Source organism: Bos taurus, chromosome 11 (assembly GCF_002263795.3).
Source record: "Bos taurus isolate L1 Dominette 01449 registration number 42190680 breed Hereford chromosome 11, ARS-UCD2.0, whole genome shotgun sequence".
In the NCBI taxonomy this organism is placed as follows: domain Eukaryota; kingdom Metazoa; phylum Chordata; class Mammalia; order Artiodactyla; family Bovidae; genus Bos; species Bos taurus.
Window position 1 is genome coordinate 3,616,548 of NC_037338.1, and position 16,472 is coordinate 3,633,019.

A 16,472-nucleotide genomic window follows, 5' to 3' on the forward strand; every position below is an offset into this window, starting at 1 on the left:
GGGAGGGGTGGGCCACTCCTGAGCTGACCTGCAGGACGGGGCTGTAGGTAACAGGTGGTGTTCTCCGCTGGCTGTGGGCTTTGGGCTTTCTTGTTTGTTTTCTATTAATTCTTATTGGCATATACTATATTTACAATGTTGTGTTAGTTTCAGGGGTTCAGCAAAGTGAGTCTGTTACATATATACGTATATCTACTGATTTTTAGTTTGTTTTCCTGTGTAAGTCATACAGAGAGTTGCCTGAGCTATACTATAAGTCTTCATTAGTTGTCTTATTAGTTATTTTATATATAGCAGTGTGTATATGTCAATCCCAGTCTGGACCAACCTCACCCACCAGGGGGCAGACACCAGAGGGGGCCTTTGGGCTTTCTGAGCCGTTTGGGATGCATGGTGAGCTACTATTTTGTGGGGGGAGATGTGACTTGTTCCATTGTTAATCTCTAGAAGTTGTTGTATCTTTGTTGTTTCTTTGGCCCCAGAAAGGGCAGGTTCTCAGCCCCTTCATCTGACTCTACCACTGAGGCTTGGAAAAACTGCCCCGTCTCCAGCGTGGGGAAGGGGCCATCATATCACTTACTGTCAGGAGGCAACAGGGCCCACTCTTTGGGGTCAGTCTCAGGTCTTCTTAGGAGCTCTGTGACCTCGAGGCAGAAAAGCTTCTGAGCGCCCGGGCCCCTCATCGAGGCCGGGGTGAGGTGCTGGGGTACAGCCCTGCAGGCCGGGCTGTTGGGGGGATGAACTGAGCCCCAGTTTGTAGCACAGCGCTGCTGCCCACCCTGGGCCCTCCCCCACATGGCCCTCCTTGCGCTTTTTTAGGGCCTGTTTCGATGAGCTCCAGTCCGAGCACCTGATGCTTTGGCTGGTCCTGGACTACTCAGCAGACATCCTCTATGGCATGGATATGCTGGTCCGAGCCCGGACAGGTGAGTGGGCCCGGGCCCCATGTCCTAGATCCCACAGCATGCAGCAGTGGGGGTGTGGGGGTGTGGCCTGGGGCCTGTGGGCAGGTTCAGGGAGATCCAGAACAGTCGCCCTTGGGGTTCCTCTTCGTGGACAGTCAGAAGAGCCAGGGTATGTTACCCATGGCTTTCAGAGTAGGTGAAATATACAGAGAACTAAAATCTGAAATAGGGCCTAGGAGGGTGTGATTTCCTTCAGATTAAGACAGCCTGTGAGCTGCGATCCTCTGCCAGAGTGCTTGTGCAGCAACAGAATACAAAGGATCTATAGGGAACGAACGGAGAAGGCAATGGCACCCCACTCCAGAACTCTTGCCTGGAAAATCCCATGGACGGAGAAGCCTGGTAGGCTGCAGTCCATGGGGTCGATAAGAGTTGGGCATGACTGAGCGATTTCACTTTCACTTTTCACTTTCATGCATTGGAGAAGGAAATGGCAATCCACTCCAGTGTTCTTGCCTGGAGAATCCCAGGGACAGAGGAGCCTAGTGGGCTGCTGTCTATGGGGTCGCACAGAGTCGGACACGAGTGAAGCGACTTAGCAGCAGCAGCAGCAGCATAGGGAACGAAAAATAACTATCCCCATATGCAGACCACCTGAGCCACACCTCCAGCCCAACCCACAGGTCCACCCCCACCCCCACCCCCACCTCACTTAAGAAACCAGCCCCGCCTCTGGGAGCGAGCAAGGACGCCCGTGACTTGTCTCACTGCCTAGTGCTGCTGCTGCCCGAGCCCCAGTAAAGCCTTGCCTGAATTCCTGGTCTGGTCTCTCACCAGTTTCTGCTGATTAAAGAGTCCAAAGACCCCCGGTCAGTAACAAAACCACCTCTAGCTATGAGCCAGGCCTAAAGCCCCACCCATGCCTCAGTCTCCAAGCTGTGCATCCTTGAGGATCCTCTTTCTGATTTGCACAAAGACATCACATAAGCTGCCAGAGGCCCTGCCTGTCACTTCCAAGGTTTTAAACTAAAAACTGTGCCGTGGTTGTGGATACAAACACCACCAGATCACCACACAACCTTGGGCAGCTTTATAATACACAAAGCATTCCAAGCACGTCTTGTTTTCTTGTGAGAACTGCTGCAGGAGACAAGAAGCACGGGCTGGATTATCTCCATCTTACTGCTTTAGAAACCAGGGCCCAGAAGCGCTGAGTGACCGGCCTGGGATCCTAACTCCCTGACCAGGGATGGAACCCACATCGCCTTCATTGGAAGGTGAAGTCTTAACCACTGGACCACCAGGGAGTTCCCACGGGCAAGATCATGCCCCATTAGTAACTGGTAAAGCCAATTTGCTAGGCCATGACCAATGTTTTTAAAGTTGTTATTGTTGATATTTTCAAACATATACAAAACTGAGAGAGCACTATTATGAATCCCCCTGTACCCTCATCCAGCTCCAACTGTTATCAACACTTTGCTAATTTTGGTTCATTTATCCTCCCACACCCTGTTCTTGGATGGAGGTTTTTTTAAAGTGAATCTCAGACAGTAACCATGTTAGCATGTAGCTTTAACCAGGACCCATTCTTTAAAATATAACTTCCATTTATCTCTTAAAATTTAATAATCTTTCTTCACTACTATCAAATACCCAATCCACATTCAAATTTACCTAACTGATCTGTATTTTTAACTGAATAAAATAGATTAGATGATCTGATAGGAAATACCAGAGCACGTTTCCTGTAATAATAGTGAGTATGGTTTTTGGAAATGGTTTCTGTTATGTATATATAACACCACATCTTGTGTAGTCACAAGGTAAAATATCTTTCTGTGGGCCGTGACCATAAGCACGCAGCCTCTCTGATGCCTGCGTGGTCTGTCTGCTTCCTTAGGCTTCCTGGAGCAAGGCCTGATGGTCATGGACGCCAGCCGGCTGTGGAAGCACTACACACAGACCTTGCACTTCAAGCTGGACGTGTTGTCCCTGGTGCCCACAGACCTGGCTTATTTTAAGCTGGGCATGAACTACCCAGAACTGAGGTTCAACCGCCTCCTGAAGTTGGCCCGGCTCTTCGAATTCTTTGACCGCACGGAGACAAGGACCAACTACCCCAACATGTTCAGGATCGGGAACTTGGTCTTGTACATCCTCATCATCATCCACTGGAATGCCTGCATCTACTTTGCCATTTCCAAGTTCATTGGTTTCGGGACCGACTCCTGGGTCTACCCAAACGTCTCCAACCCAGAGTATGGGCGCCTCTCCAGAAAGTACATTTACAGTCTCTACTGGTCCACCTTGACCCTGACCACCATTGGGGAGACCCCGCCCCCCGTAAAAGACGAGGAATATCTCTTTGTGGTCATCGACTTCCTGGTGGGCGTCCTGATTTTTGCCACCATCGTGGGCAACGTGGGCTCCATGATCTCAAACATGAATGCTTCACGGGCCGAGTTCCAGGCCAAGATCGATTCCATCAAGCAGTACATGCAGTTCCGCAAGGTGACCAAGGACTTGGAGACACGGGTGATCCGCTGGTTCGACTACCTGTGGGCCAATAAGAAGACAGTGGATGAGAAGGAGGTGCTCAAGAGCCTCCCCGACAAGCTGAAGGCCGAGATCGCCATCAACGTGCACCTGGACACCCTGAGGAAGGTCCGAATCTTCCAGGACTGCGAGGCGGGGCTGCTGGTGGAGCTGGTGCTGAAGCTGCGGCCGGCAGTGTTCAGCCCCGGGGACTACATCTGCAAGAAGGGGGACATCGGGAGGGAGATGTACATTATCAAGGAGGGCAAGCTGGCCGTGGTGGCCGAGGACGGCATCACCCAGTTCGTGGTCCTCGGCGACGGGAGTTATTTCGGGGAGATCAGCATCTTGAACATCAAGGGGAGCAAGTCCGGGAACCGCCGCACGGCCAACATCAGGAGCATCGGCTACTCGGACCTGTTCTGCCTCTCCAAGGACGACCTGATGGAGGCGCTCACCGAGTACCCCGAGGCCAAGAAGGCGCTGGAGGAGAAAGGGCGGCAGATCCTCATGAAGGACAACCTGATCGACGAGGAGCTGGCCAAGGCCGGGGCAGACCCCAAGGACATCGAGGAGAAGGTGGAGCACCTCGAGACCTCCCTGGACTCCCTGCAGACCAGGTTTGCGCGGCTCCTGGCTGAGTACAACGCCACCCAGATGAAGGTGAAGCAGCGGCTCAGCCAGTTGGAAAGCCAGGTGAAGATGGGCCTCCCGCCTGATGGCGATGCTCCGCAAACTGAGGCCAGTCAGCCCTGAAGACACAGGTGCCCTCTCCTGCCTCCCCGGGGCGGCGGTCAGTGCGACGCTGCGCCGCACGGGGCTCGGCCGGGACCGAATTCTAGCTTTCCCCACCCTCTGTGCGCTGCGTGGCCTTGGGAGAGAGCCTTGGTTTCCCTCATCTAGATAACGGGACTCTTTATGTCTGTCCCAGTTAAGTGACAGGTTGCTGTGAGCTCCACAAGAAACGCTTCGTGAGGCAGGGTTTTGTTAAGTGTGAGATGTTTCTAGGCCAAGAGTATAAAAATGTGAGCACAGAAGTTGTTTTTTTTTTTTTTTTTAATCCGTGGGGAATATTTAGACTCCTGAACTTCATTTTTTTGTAAATGGGAGGTTATTTACTTACCCATCCCTCCTGCCCCTCACTCCACCACCTCCTGATGAGGGAATGATAACAGAAGCTGAGAGTACCGGCGGTAACTCGAATTGGATACATGAAACAGCTTGGGCATATTTCTGACTTGGGTATCTCCTCGTGTGCTCTTTGATGCCGTGACAGGCACAAAGAATGAAGCCAGGTCACCCCAGCTGAGGCCATTTCAAGTCTGAGAAGCAAATCCAGGTGCTCTGCCATCAACTCCTGTGAAACCAGAATCTGTTTCCTGGCAAAAAGCATCTCCATTAGGGAAAGGGACATCTCCTAACTCCCCAACAGGCTTCAAAGACAGGCTCTGTCCCAGTCCCTGAGTCAGAGCCCTGGGGCAGCCTGTTCTGGCCTGGAGGGGAGAGTCGTGTTGAGGGGAAGTTTCCCAGGTTGGAGGTCGGAATGGGGTCCTAAGGCAAACAGGCTGACCACTAGGACTTTCAAGAGACGAGACCGTTAGGCCATGTCTTTCCCTGCACCCTGGAACAGGAAGCCTCACTCTCCCTTGGAATTACATCTTGAGGCAAAGCTGTTAGACAAAAACGTGCAGAGTGTCGACCTGGCTCTTTTTGTTTAATCAGTATATAATATTACATTAAGATTTTAGAAGGTATCTATATAGATTTGGGTTCTATGACTGAATTATTACCTTAATGGTCCATTCTCTGCTTCATACACATTGTAAATTACCCAACTCTCCTGATGCAGAGAAGCCGTATATGCAGGCTTTCTGGCTCCCCTCTCCAATCTCATCTCCCTTTCTTCCTTCCTTCCTTCTCTTCTCTTCCTCCTCTTCTTCTTTCTTCCTATGCTCTTTTCTTCTCAGACAAGATGCCCCATGCCCTTTGGAAACCTTGACATCTCTGTGGTCTAAGTTATAATCCATATGCTACATAACTGGGCCCTAATGTAGTTCATACAAAAGGTGCTGCCTTTTCAAGTATGCATTTTGGATTTACATGGGTCTGTTCTGGTTTCTACTATGGATCATTTGACCATTTTAACTTTTTAGAAGAAATTTCAAAGAACTATTAAAGAAAGATGTGATCCAAGCTCTTATCATCAGCACAATGTAACTAGCAACGTGTTACCAAAATGCACGTATTTTAAAAGCCTTAACTATTAATTTTGCCTACATTCATATTTACACAGGAAAAATAGAGACCTTGATTTAAAAAAACACCGAACGGCTCCTGCTTCATGTTTTATCATAAGGGAAAACTCACGTGGTCACATATCCTGGGGTATGCTTCCAGGGCAATGAGCCTGGCTTCCCCAAAGGAACGGGCACTGGTGAGCAGGTTTCACACAGGCACCGTGTGAGGGGATGTGTACAAAAATCAGGCACAGAAAGGCAGACAAGGCTGCGGCACTCGTCAGAGTGAGCAACTCCAAGCATTCGGTTACATAAAACATATGTCCCAGGCGGGATGCTAAGCCCATTGGCACTGTTTGCCCCAGGCCACCATGGGGGTGGTGGTGGGGCAGTCTAGGAAGGCATGGATGTTCAGGAAGCCAGGTAAGCATTTCCCCAGATTTGTCCAGTGCTTATGCCCAAGAAGTTTGGGTAATAAGTTAGAATATGGGCTTCGGTGTGAGGGGGTTGGGACTGCTCTTGTTCAAGTCACGACTGCCCCGCAGGCAGGTTATTTGACCTCACTATACCTGGCTTTCCTCACCCAAAAAATGGGAACTACGTTGCTCACCTTGCAGAGTTGTTGTGAACAAACTTTAAACTTATACAGTATAATGAGGATGGCCCTTCAACCTCTTGGGTGCAGAAAATGGCACATTATTGTCCTGGAGGAAGAAATGAACACAGTTTCATCTAGTTAGCCCTTGGGTGCTGAGGTTGCTGGGAAGTTGAGTCTCGGATTGTTTTTAGGACTTCCATTCACTGTCTTGGAACCTGAGAAAGGGCTTGTGGGCTCCCAGCCCAGCCCGTGTGCTGCCGCTGCAGGCAGGCCCTCCCTCTGCACCGGGTCCAGCACGGGGGTCCACACCGGGAGATAGCTTCTCTTTGTGCCTTCTCTGGGATTCTAAACTCATGGAGGGGTGTTTGTGTGTATGTGTTTGTGTGTGTATCTGTTGGTCTCAGGAAAAACAGTCTCCGAGACAAGAAAGGAAGAAAACACTGGTGAGCACCCCTCGACGTTCAGACTGATTGCAGGCTCCCTGGCAGAACCCTGGGGAGGGAGGAGCTGGTCAGACCTTGGATGAGCAGGCTGGAGCTTTGGGTCTGAGGAACCCAGCCTGGTAAAGGTTCCGATACCTCAAACTTGGGAAGTCCCAAAGCTTCTAGACCTCAAAGAACCACAATGAGCTGGGCACAGGATATCTTGGCAGTAACCAGTATAAAGAATGTCTGAAATTATTGGTAACTCAACTGGTTCAATATGAGAGAAGCCTGCTCCATCCCCCTGAAGCACTGGCCCTCAAATATCTGCTGCTACCAACGCCCTAAGTTAGGCAGGGCCAGAGACCTATTGTAACTTTGTTAAGCAAACTCTGGTCTCTCTAGAACCCTTCTGCCAGAGTTCTGTTAAATGGAAGCCAAGGCAGCTTCCTTTTCTGGGTCTGGGAGCCCAGAAAATACCCCAAGGAAGTAAATGCAAAATGAAAACCGTGAGGAATAAAATGGAGAAGAAAAATGCTTTTCTGAATTGCAGGGAGTGATTTTGCCTAGTAAAGTTGACAACTCATATCTGTGATGTGGCAACCCTATTTCTGGCTCCATATTATAGGAAAGCTTCCATGTGTGTATACCCAGAGACATACACAAATGTTTACTGCAGCATTATTTTAATTAAAAAAAAACGAAAATAACTGAAATACCAGAATCTAAGAACACCCTTGTAGCCCACAGTTATTACATGAGGGAGGGTGGGGAGCCTCTCTCCTTTTAATTAAAACTGGAAACATCCTGCAATCTCAGTCCTAAACTATGCCTTGGGACTGATTCATGGATCCGGACCTCAGGTATGGACCAAGACCTGACCTTGGCCGTGGATGATGTGTCTGCACCTTGGATCTTAACAGAGATGTTGGACATGGATCTTGGATCTACACGTGTCTACTTTTTTCGACATGATGGTGAAAATGAAAGGGTCAGGAGAAGGTTGGAGTGCGGGTGATGGCAATTGTAACCTTGAGAGTGAGACTGAGGGTGTCAGGGTGAATGAATAGAAGCTGATGAGTCTGGGCGAGAGGAGGTGAGACTGAGGTGTGGAGTAGGAGTGAACGCAACGCAGGAGTGAGGGCCAGCCTGAGGGGGAGAGTGAAGCTGGACCTGACAGTGAGCGTGACATGGAGCTTGAGGACGAGGACTGGGGTGAGAGTGAAGATGAGGGACGCAGCGACTGAGTCCTGAGCCTAGACCTGGACCTCGAGCCTACACTTGGACAGCGGACCTCCATCTTTGACCTGGATTTGTCCAAGTTCTTACAGTTCACTAGACCAGCCAGCGGCCAAGACAGAAGAAAGCTAACATTATTCATTGTTATAATTATGTTTTCTTCATCCAGCCCAATGAGAATTATGGCTTCAATGTTAAAAATGATCAGTATTTTAACTGTCAGTCCATTTTGAGGTCCTGGGTCCTGGGTATTGATTCCTCCCCACATCCCCAACATTCTATATTGAAAATTTTCAAACATGTAGCAAAATAGAAATAATTATGTGGTTAAACAACAATATATCCACCACCTAGATTCTACCATTTATATTTACTGTACTCATTTTATTACTGTCCATCTATCCATTTCTATCCATCCATTAATGTGCCTAATTTTAAAATACATTTCAGAGTAAATTGCGGCTGCCATTATTCCTCCCAGATACTTCAACATGTGTATCATTAGAGTTTTGTGCTTACAGGTTTTTTTTCTACTGAGACAAAATGCACATGTGAACTATGAGGTACACAGTAAGTGCATGTCCTCTGAGCGCTGAGCATTGTATACCCTGCAACCGATGTAGAACATTACCAACACTCTGGAAAGTTCCACACTCTCCTTCTCAGGCAAGCTCCATTCCGCTCTCAGAGGCAACCACCATTCTGAGTTGTTTCCATCATAGACTGATGGTTTTTGAAAATAACAGAGACTTCCCTGGCGGCCCAGTGGCTGAGACTTCTCCTTCCAATGAGGGGGTGTGGGTTCAATCTTTGGTCGAGGAGCTAAGCTCTCACATGCCACTTGGTCAATAAACCAAAATATGAAACAGAAACAATACTGTAATAAATTCAATAGTGACTTTAAAAATGGTGTATGTCCAAAAAAAGCTTAAAAATAATAAAAATATCTAACAAAAGTTTTATACTAACCTTTTATAATATATGGAACCCATGTATCAGTGGTCATGGCTCTGAGTGGCTTTTTGTGAATGGTGATGGGAAGTGATACACAGGACGGCTCGGGCCCTAATGGCTCAGTAAGAGGATCTTGCATTGCTGATGTTGTTGTTCAGTCACTCAGTCGTGTCCGACTCTTTGCAAACACATGGACTGCAGCACGCCAGGCTTTCCTGTCCTTCACTGTTTCCTGGAGTTTGCTCAAACTCATGTCCATTGAGTCAGTGATGCCATCCAACCATCTCATCCTCTGTCGTCCCCTTTTCCTCCTGCCTTCAATCTTTCCCAGCATCAGGGCCTTTTCCAAAGAGTCCACTCTTTGCATCAGGTGTATTGGAGTTTCAGCTTCAGCATCAGTCCTTCCAATGATTATTTAGGACTGATCTCCTTTAGGATGGACTGGTTGGATCTCCTTGCAGTCCAAGGGACTCTCAAGACTCTTCTCCAACACCACAGTTCAAAAGCATCAGTTCTTCGGTGCTCAGCTTTCTTTATAGTCCAACTCTCACATCCATACACGACTACTGGAAAAACCATAGCTTTGACTAGACAGACCTTTGTCGGCTAAGTAATGTCTCTGCTTTTTAACATGCTGTCTAGGTTTGTCATAGCTTTTCTTCCAAGGAGCAAGCATCTTTTTAATTTCATGGTTTCAGTCTCCATTCACAGCGATTTTGGAGCCCAAGAAAATAAAGTCTTCCATTGTTTCCCCATCTATTTGCCATTAAGTGATGGAAACAGGTGCTGTGATCTTAGTTTTTTGAATGTTGAGTGTCAAGCCAGCTTTTTCACTCTCCTCTTTCACCTTCATCAAGCGGCTCTTCAGTGCCTCTTTGCTTTCTGCATTAGGGAGATATCATCTGCATATCTGAGTTTATTGGTATATCTCCCAGAATCTTGATTCCAGCTTCATCCAGCCTGGCATTTCGCATGATGTACTCTGCATATAAGTTAAATAAGCAGGGTGACGATATACAACCTTGACGTACTCCTTTCCCAATTTGGTATCAGTCTGCTGTTCCATGTCTGATTCTAACTGTTGCTTCTTGACCTGCATACAGATTTCTCAGGAAGCAGGTAAGGTGGTCTGATATTTCCATCTCCTTAAAGAATTTTCCACATTGTGTTGTGATCCACAGAGTCAAAGGCTTTAGCGTAGTGAATGAAGCAGAAGTAGATATTTTTCTGAAATTCTTTTGCTTTTTCTATGATCCAACGGCTTTGCTGATGAGTGCCCCAGAATCCAGGAATGGGAGCTGGCTTAGGACCAGAAAGTACCAATTCGCCTTGGGCAGGCATCGAGCTGGTATTTCACAGACCCAGGCTCTAGTCAGCTAAGCTAACAGGAAGAGACTTAGAGACATGTGCATTAATACTCCCTGACATGTGGAAGGCACCTGCTTGGTGTCTGGTACAATGTCAGATGCTCTGCATTTTTCTATTCAACACTTGGAGGCAAGTATTAGAATCTCCCTCCTGCAAATTTGGAAACTAAGACTCAGAAAATGTAAATGTCACACCTGATGTCAAATCAATTGAGATAGAGAAAAAAGCACCAAATGTTAATTAGTGAATACATCAGAGGATAAACATTTTTTAGTATATATTTTGTGGTCAATTTTGGATTCATGGATTTTTTTCTTAGCAGTGATAGCATGCCTGCTAACAAAAATGAAGTTAAATGCAGCCCAACAAAAACCGGAACTAAAGAGAGCCTCACAATCTCTTAATGATTTACTAGGATAATCACAGCATAGAAGAAAGACATTTACCTGGATTTAAAATTTTTCCTTGACCCAGTCATTGGATGAGTCTGTAGCTCGGTGGTTCTCACCCTCATCCTCACTAAGAACAAGGAAAAGAACATTTTCTTACATAACCACAATGCAGTTATCAAAAGCAGGAAGTTTAACACTGATTTAAAGATTTTATCTAATCTGTGATCTGTCTTCATATTTCACTGAGTCCCAAGAAGCTCTACTTTTTCCTGGTCCAGGATCTAATCCAGACTCACAAACTGTGTTTATCATCACATCTCCGTAGCATCCTTTCATCTGGAACATTTGGCTCCTTACTCTTCTTTGGTCTTTTGCTCTTTTTTGAAGAAGCCGATTATTTTGCAGAATTTCCCTCCATTTGGGTTTCTCAGATGTCCCACGTATTTAGATTTAGGTTGTGCAGTTTTGTGTCCTAAGATTTAAATGGCTAAAGGTTGAACATCAAATAGGACTCTGAGCACCCAAAGAAAATAGAAAACACTAAGTCACATGACTTATCGGAAACCAAGAAAATATGCTATTCTTATTCAAGAGGCTCACACATTTAGCATTTTCATACATTCTGTGTGAGTGGCCTCAGAACCACCCTCTCAGGGTGTGTGCCCACCTCCGGCCCGAAAGAGCACATTTTCCCAGCCTTTCCAGAGGTGAGCGAGGTCAGTCTTTAATCACCCATGATTCCACTGTTCATTTCCTATTTGGTGAATGACTTTATTCTCTTTGTTCCTTTTTCTATTGAGGTTTCATCTCAGTACCTCCTACACTAAATTCCATTCTGATAGATATCTGGTCTTTTTTTTTTTCCTTACCAGTGTATACCCAGCAAAGGACCAAGCATAATAATAGGTGTTCTATAAATATGTGCCGAATAGTTAAGGGATTAATCTCCTTAGGGTAAATTCCTGGAGGCAGAATCAGTGAGTCAAAGTGTAGGAATTCTCAAAAAGACTTTTGATACACATTAAGTTGCTCTCCCAAAAGTTTCTATCTTTTTACAGTGTATAAGAGTAGCTGTGTATTATCATCATTTTTGTTCTTTATCAGACTAATAGTTGGGAAATTACCTTACTTTAACGTGATTTAGTTCACTATAAATATAACTGGAGTGTTTATATAATAATTGGTTACTTATGATTCTTTAAAAACCCCTGTTTATAATTCTTCCTATATATCTGCTTTGCATCTCTTTCATATTCATTTCTGAGAAGATATTAGGAAAACAAATTGGTGTTCCTTTGTCAACATGTGATACAAGTTTCCCTCGACTTAGTTTTTGTTCACAAAGATTTCTGTATTTTTATGTTGTTGAAGTTATCAATGTCTTATCTGTTTTGGCCTTTATGTCACAGTTAAGTCTTTTCATTCAGAATATAGAAATATCCACCCATGTATACACCTCTAGAATTTTTGTGGCTTCATTTCTTATATCTGAATCTTTTCTCCATTTAGAAAGAATTCATTTTACAAGGAGTTAAATGAGGTTGGGATCTGGAAGTTCCAGACAAATGTTTTGTTGTGGATAAGACACACATGGGAAGTATCTTAAATGTAGAGTTTGATACATAGTTACATGTGGACATGAACTCACATGCATAGAACAGCTCCAGCATCCTGGGAGGCCCCCTTGGGCCCCTTCCCAGTCAGTAGAACTCCCTGAAAGATAACCATTTGACTTCTGTCACTAGAGATTAGTTTTGTCTGTTCTCAGACTTCATATAAATGGAACCACACGGTATTCTTTTTGTAGCTGACTTTCCTTGTTCAACACAAAGTTATCAAAACTCATCCATGGTGTATGTGTAGCTGTAGTCCATATTCTCCTTGCTGTCTACTATTTCATGGAGTGAACACAGCATGATTTACTTATCCATTCTTGTATTCATGGGGATTGGGGCTGTTTCTCTTCTTGGCCACAATGAGTAACATTGCTATGAACGTTGTTGGGGGTGGATGTACACACTCATTTCTGTTTGACATATATACCTATGGATCATATGTTTTTTTATCTCTCTAACTGCCCTCTACATGCAGGCTAGGATTGTGTTAGGTCCGGCATGCCAGTATCTCAGCTTACTCTGGCTGAGAATCAGAGGAAACAGTTGGCTTACTTTAAGTGTTCAGGGCTCTGCCACATATGGTCGCTCTAGTTGTGAAAGTTGCTCAGTCATGTTCACTCTTTGCGACCCCATGGACTATACAGTCCAGTATTCTCCAGGCCAGAATACTGGAATTGGCAGCTGTTGCCTATCCCACTCCAGTACTCTTGCCTGGAAAATCCCATGGACGGAGGAGCCTGGTAGGCTCCAGCCTATGGGGTCGCTAAGAGTCAGGCACGACTCAGCGACTTTACTTTCACTTTTCACTTCTATGCATTGGAGAAGGAAATGGCAACCCACTCCAGTATTCTTGCCTGGAGAATCCCAGGGACGGGGGAGCCTGGTGGGAGTCTATGGGGTCACACAGAGTCGAACACGACTAAAGCGACTTAGCAGCAGCAGCAGCCTTCTCCAGGAGATCTTCCCAGCCCAGGGATCAAACCCAGGTCTCCAGCATTGCAGGCGGATTCTTTACCATCTGAGCCACCAGGAAGGCCCAAGAATACTGAAGTGGGTAGCCTATCCCTTCTCCAGCGAATCTTCCCGACCCAGGAATCGAACCGGGGTCTCTTGCATTGCAGGCGGATTCTTTACCAGCTGAGCTCTCAGGGAAGCCCCACTACCCAAAAGTGTCCCTCCTAAAGAGGCATCTTGCCTTGTTAGAATCACAGACTTTTGTATTTATTGTGATGGATTTCCTGCAGATGGCAGTAGAGGGTCTTGTTCTAATATAGTAAGTGTAGTATGACAATTCCCCAGCAGGGGGAGCTAAAGAGTCTTCTCTGGACAAGACAGCTGTGTGTCCTTCCCTTCCGAGTAACAGAGATGTGAGCTCTTACTATTTTTGATTCCGACAAGAGTGTTGCAGCATACTTGCAGCAATAGTTTACCTGATTCGTTTCTGAGTTCTTTTGTATATATTTATATACAAAATCTTAGCCAACGTCACTTGTCAGGAGAAAGCTTCTCCTTAACGTTTGCAATGCCACAAGAAAGCTGATAAAAGGAGTGATCATTTTTATAGAAAAGAGATAAAGGACACACCAGCATTAAAACTGACAAGGCATTTTGTTTCCATGAAAGCTATATGTGTATCTGTTTCAAAATTAATTTATCTGAGTGATTTTGAGTTCCCAACTCATTAACAATTCAAATTTTCTTTGATAACTTCATGTCTTTTTTATTTAAAAAAAAATTTCGCTGGGACTCTGTGGTGGTCCAGTGGTTGAAAATTCCCCAGCCAATACAGGGGACACGGGTTCAATCTCTGGACCAGGAAGATCCCACGTGCCACGGAGCGACTAAGTCCGTGGGCCACAACTACTGAGCCCACTCCCCTGGAGCCCACGCTCCCAACAAAAGAAACCACCACACTGAGAGGCCCACGCACCACAGCACGAGAGCACCCCACTGCTCTCTGCAACAGCCCTTAGGCAGCACCAAAGATGCAATGCAGTCCAAAATAAATAATTGTAAAAAATAAAAATTGAATTTTCTTTACTGAAGTATAGTTGGTTACAATGTTGTGGTTCTGGTGTACAGCAAAGTGATTCAAATATATATATAGATAGATATAAATGTATCGTTTTCCATTCTTTTCCATCTAGGTTATTGTAGGATACTGAATGTAGTTCCCTGTGCTACACAGTAGGACCTTTTTATTTTTCTATTTTATACATCATAGTGTGTATCTGTTAATCCCAAGCTTCTGATGTATTTCTCCCCCAGCCTCCCCCTTTGGTAACCCTGTGTTTGATTCCTACCTCGGGAATCTGTTTCTGTTTTGTAAATAAGTTCATTTGCGTCACACTTTAGGTTCCTCATGTAAGTGATGCCATATGATTCTTGTCTTTGTCTGACTTACTTCACCTCAGTATGATAATCTCTAGGATGGTCGCAACAACCCTCCGTTGTTGCTGCAAATGGCGTTACTTCATTCTTGTGTTTTTGCTGAGTAGTATTCCATCGTGTACATATGCCGCATCTTCTTTATCCATTCGCCTATCAGTGGACACTTGGACAGCTTCCACATCTTGGCTGTTGTAAATAGTGCTGCTAAGAACATTGGGGTGCATGTACCTTTTCGAATTAGAGATTTTAGAATTAGACATACGCCTAGGAGTAGGATTGCTGAATGATATGATAACTCCATTCTTAGTTTTCTAAGGAACATTCATGATGTTCTACATAGCAGCGACACCATTTTGCATTCCCACCAACAGTGTAGGCTGTTGCTGCTGCTGCTAAGTCGCTTCAGTCGTGTCCGACTCTGTGCGACCCCATAGACAGCAGCCCACCAGGCTCCCCCGTCCCTGGGATTCTCCAGGCAAGAACACTAGAGTGGGTTGCCATTTCCTCCTCCAATGCATGAAAGTGAAAAGTGAAAGTGAAGCCATTCAGTCGTGTCTGACTCTTAGCGACCCCATGGACTGCAGCCTCCCAGGCTCCTCCGTCCATGGGATTTTCCAGGCAAGAGTACCAGAGTAGGGTGAACAGTGTAGGAAGGTTCCCTTTTCTCTACACCCTCTCCTGCATTTAGAATTTGTGCCATTCTGACCAGTGAGAGGTGTTACCTCATTGTAGTTTTGATTTTCCTTTCTCTAATAAATAGATAGTGGTATTGAGCATCTTTTCATGTGCCTGTTGACCATCTGTATGTCTTTTTTAGAGAAATGTCTATTTAGGCTTTCTGCACATTTCGGGGGGGGGGGGGCTTGTGGGTTTTTGTTGTCATTATTGAATTGTTTGAGCTGTTTGTATATTTTGGAAATTAAGTCCTTGCTGGCCACATCATGTGCAAATATTTTCTCCCAGTCTATAGGTTGTCTTTTTGTTTTGTTACTGGTTTCCTGTGCTGTGCAAAAACTTATGTTTTATTAGGTTCCATTTGTTTATTTTTGCTTATATTTCTTTTACCTTAGGAGACCGACCTAAGAAAACATTGCTACGATTTATGTCAGAGAATATTTTGCCTATGTTCTTTCCTATGAGTGTTATGGTGTCATATTTAAAGTCTTTAAGCCATTCTGAGCTTATTTTTGTGTGTGGTATGGGGGAGTGTTTCCTAACTTTACTGATTTACAAGCAGCTATCTAGTTTTCCCAACACCCCTTGCTGAAGAGACTCTCTTCTCCATTGTATACTCTTGCCCCTTTTGTTGAAGATTAATTGACTGTAGCTGTGTGACTTTATCTCTGGCTTTCTGTTCTGTCCCATTAACCCCTATGTCTGTTTTTGTGCTAATACCATGCTGCTTTGATTACTGTGGCTTTGCAGTATTGTCTAAGGTCTGGGAGGGTTGTGCCTCCTGCTTTGTTCTTTTTTCTCAGGAATGCTTTGGCAATTCTGGATTTTTTGTGGTTCCATATGAATTTTATGATTGCTTGTTTCAGTTCTGTGAAAAATGTCATGGGTAATTTAATAGTGTGTGCATGTGTGCACGCTCAGTTGTGTCTGATTCTTTGTGACCCCATGGACTGTAGCCTGCCAGGCTCCTTTGTCCATGGAATTTTCTAGGCAAGAATACTGGAGTGGTTTGCCATTTTCTTCTTGCATTAAATCCGTAGATTGCTTTGGGTAATATGGTCATTTTAAGGATATTAATTCTTCCGATCCAAGAGCATGGTATATCTTTCCATTTCTTTTAGTCATCTTCAATTTCCT

The 16,472-nt window shown here is 45.4% G+C and overlaps 1 protein-coding gene across 5 annotated transcripts in view; it reads left to right on the top strand.

Moving 5' to 3' along the window:
- CNGA3 (cyclic nucleotide gated channel subunit alpha 3) overlaps positions 1-5,766 on the top strand; it is a 37,691-nt gene extending 31,925 nt beyond the window's left edge. For all 5 annotated transcript variants that reach the window (NM_174279.2, XM_024998268.2, XM_024998267.2 and 2 more), the window contains 2 exon segments: positions 820-926; positions 2,809-5,766. In NM_174279.2, coding sequence (NP_776704.1) covers positions 820-926; positions 2,809-4,199 — 1,498 coding nt within the window. In that variant the 3' untranslated portion in view covers positions 4,200-5,766.
- The last annotated feature ends 10,706 nt before the right edge of the window (positions 5,767-16,472 follow it).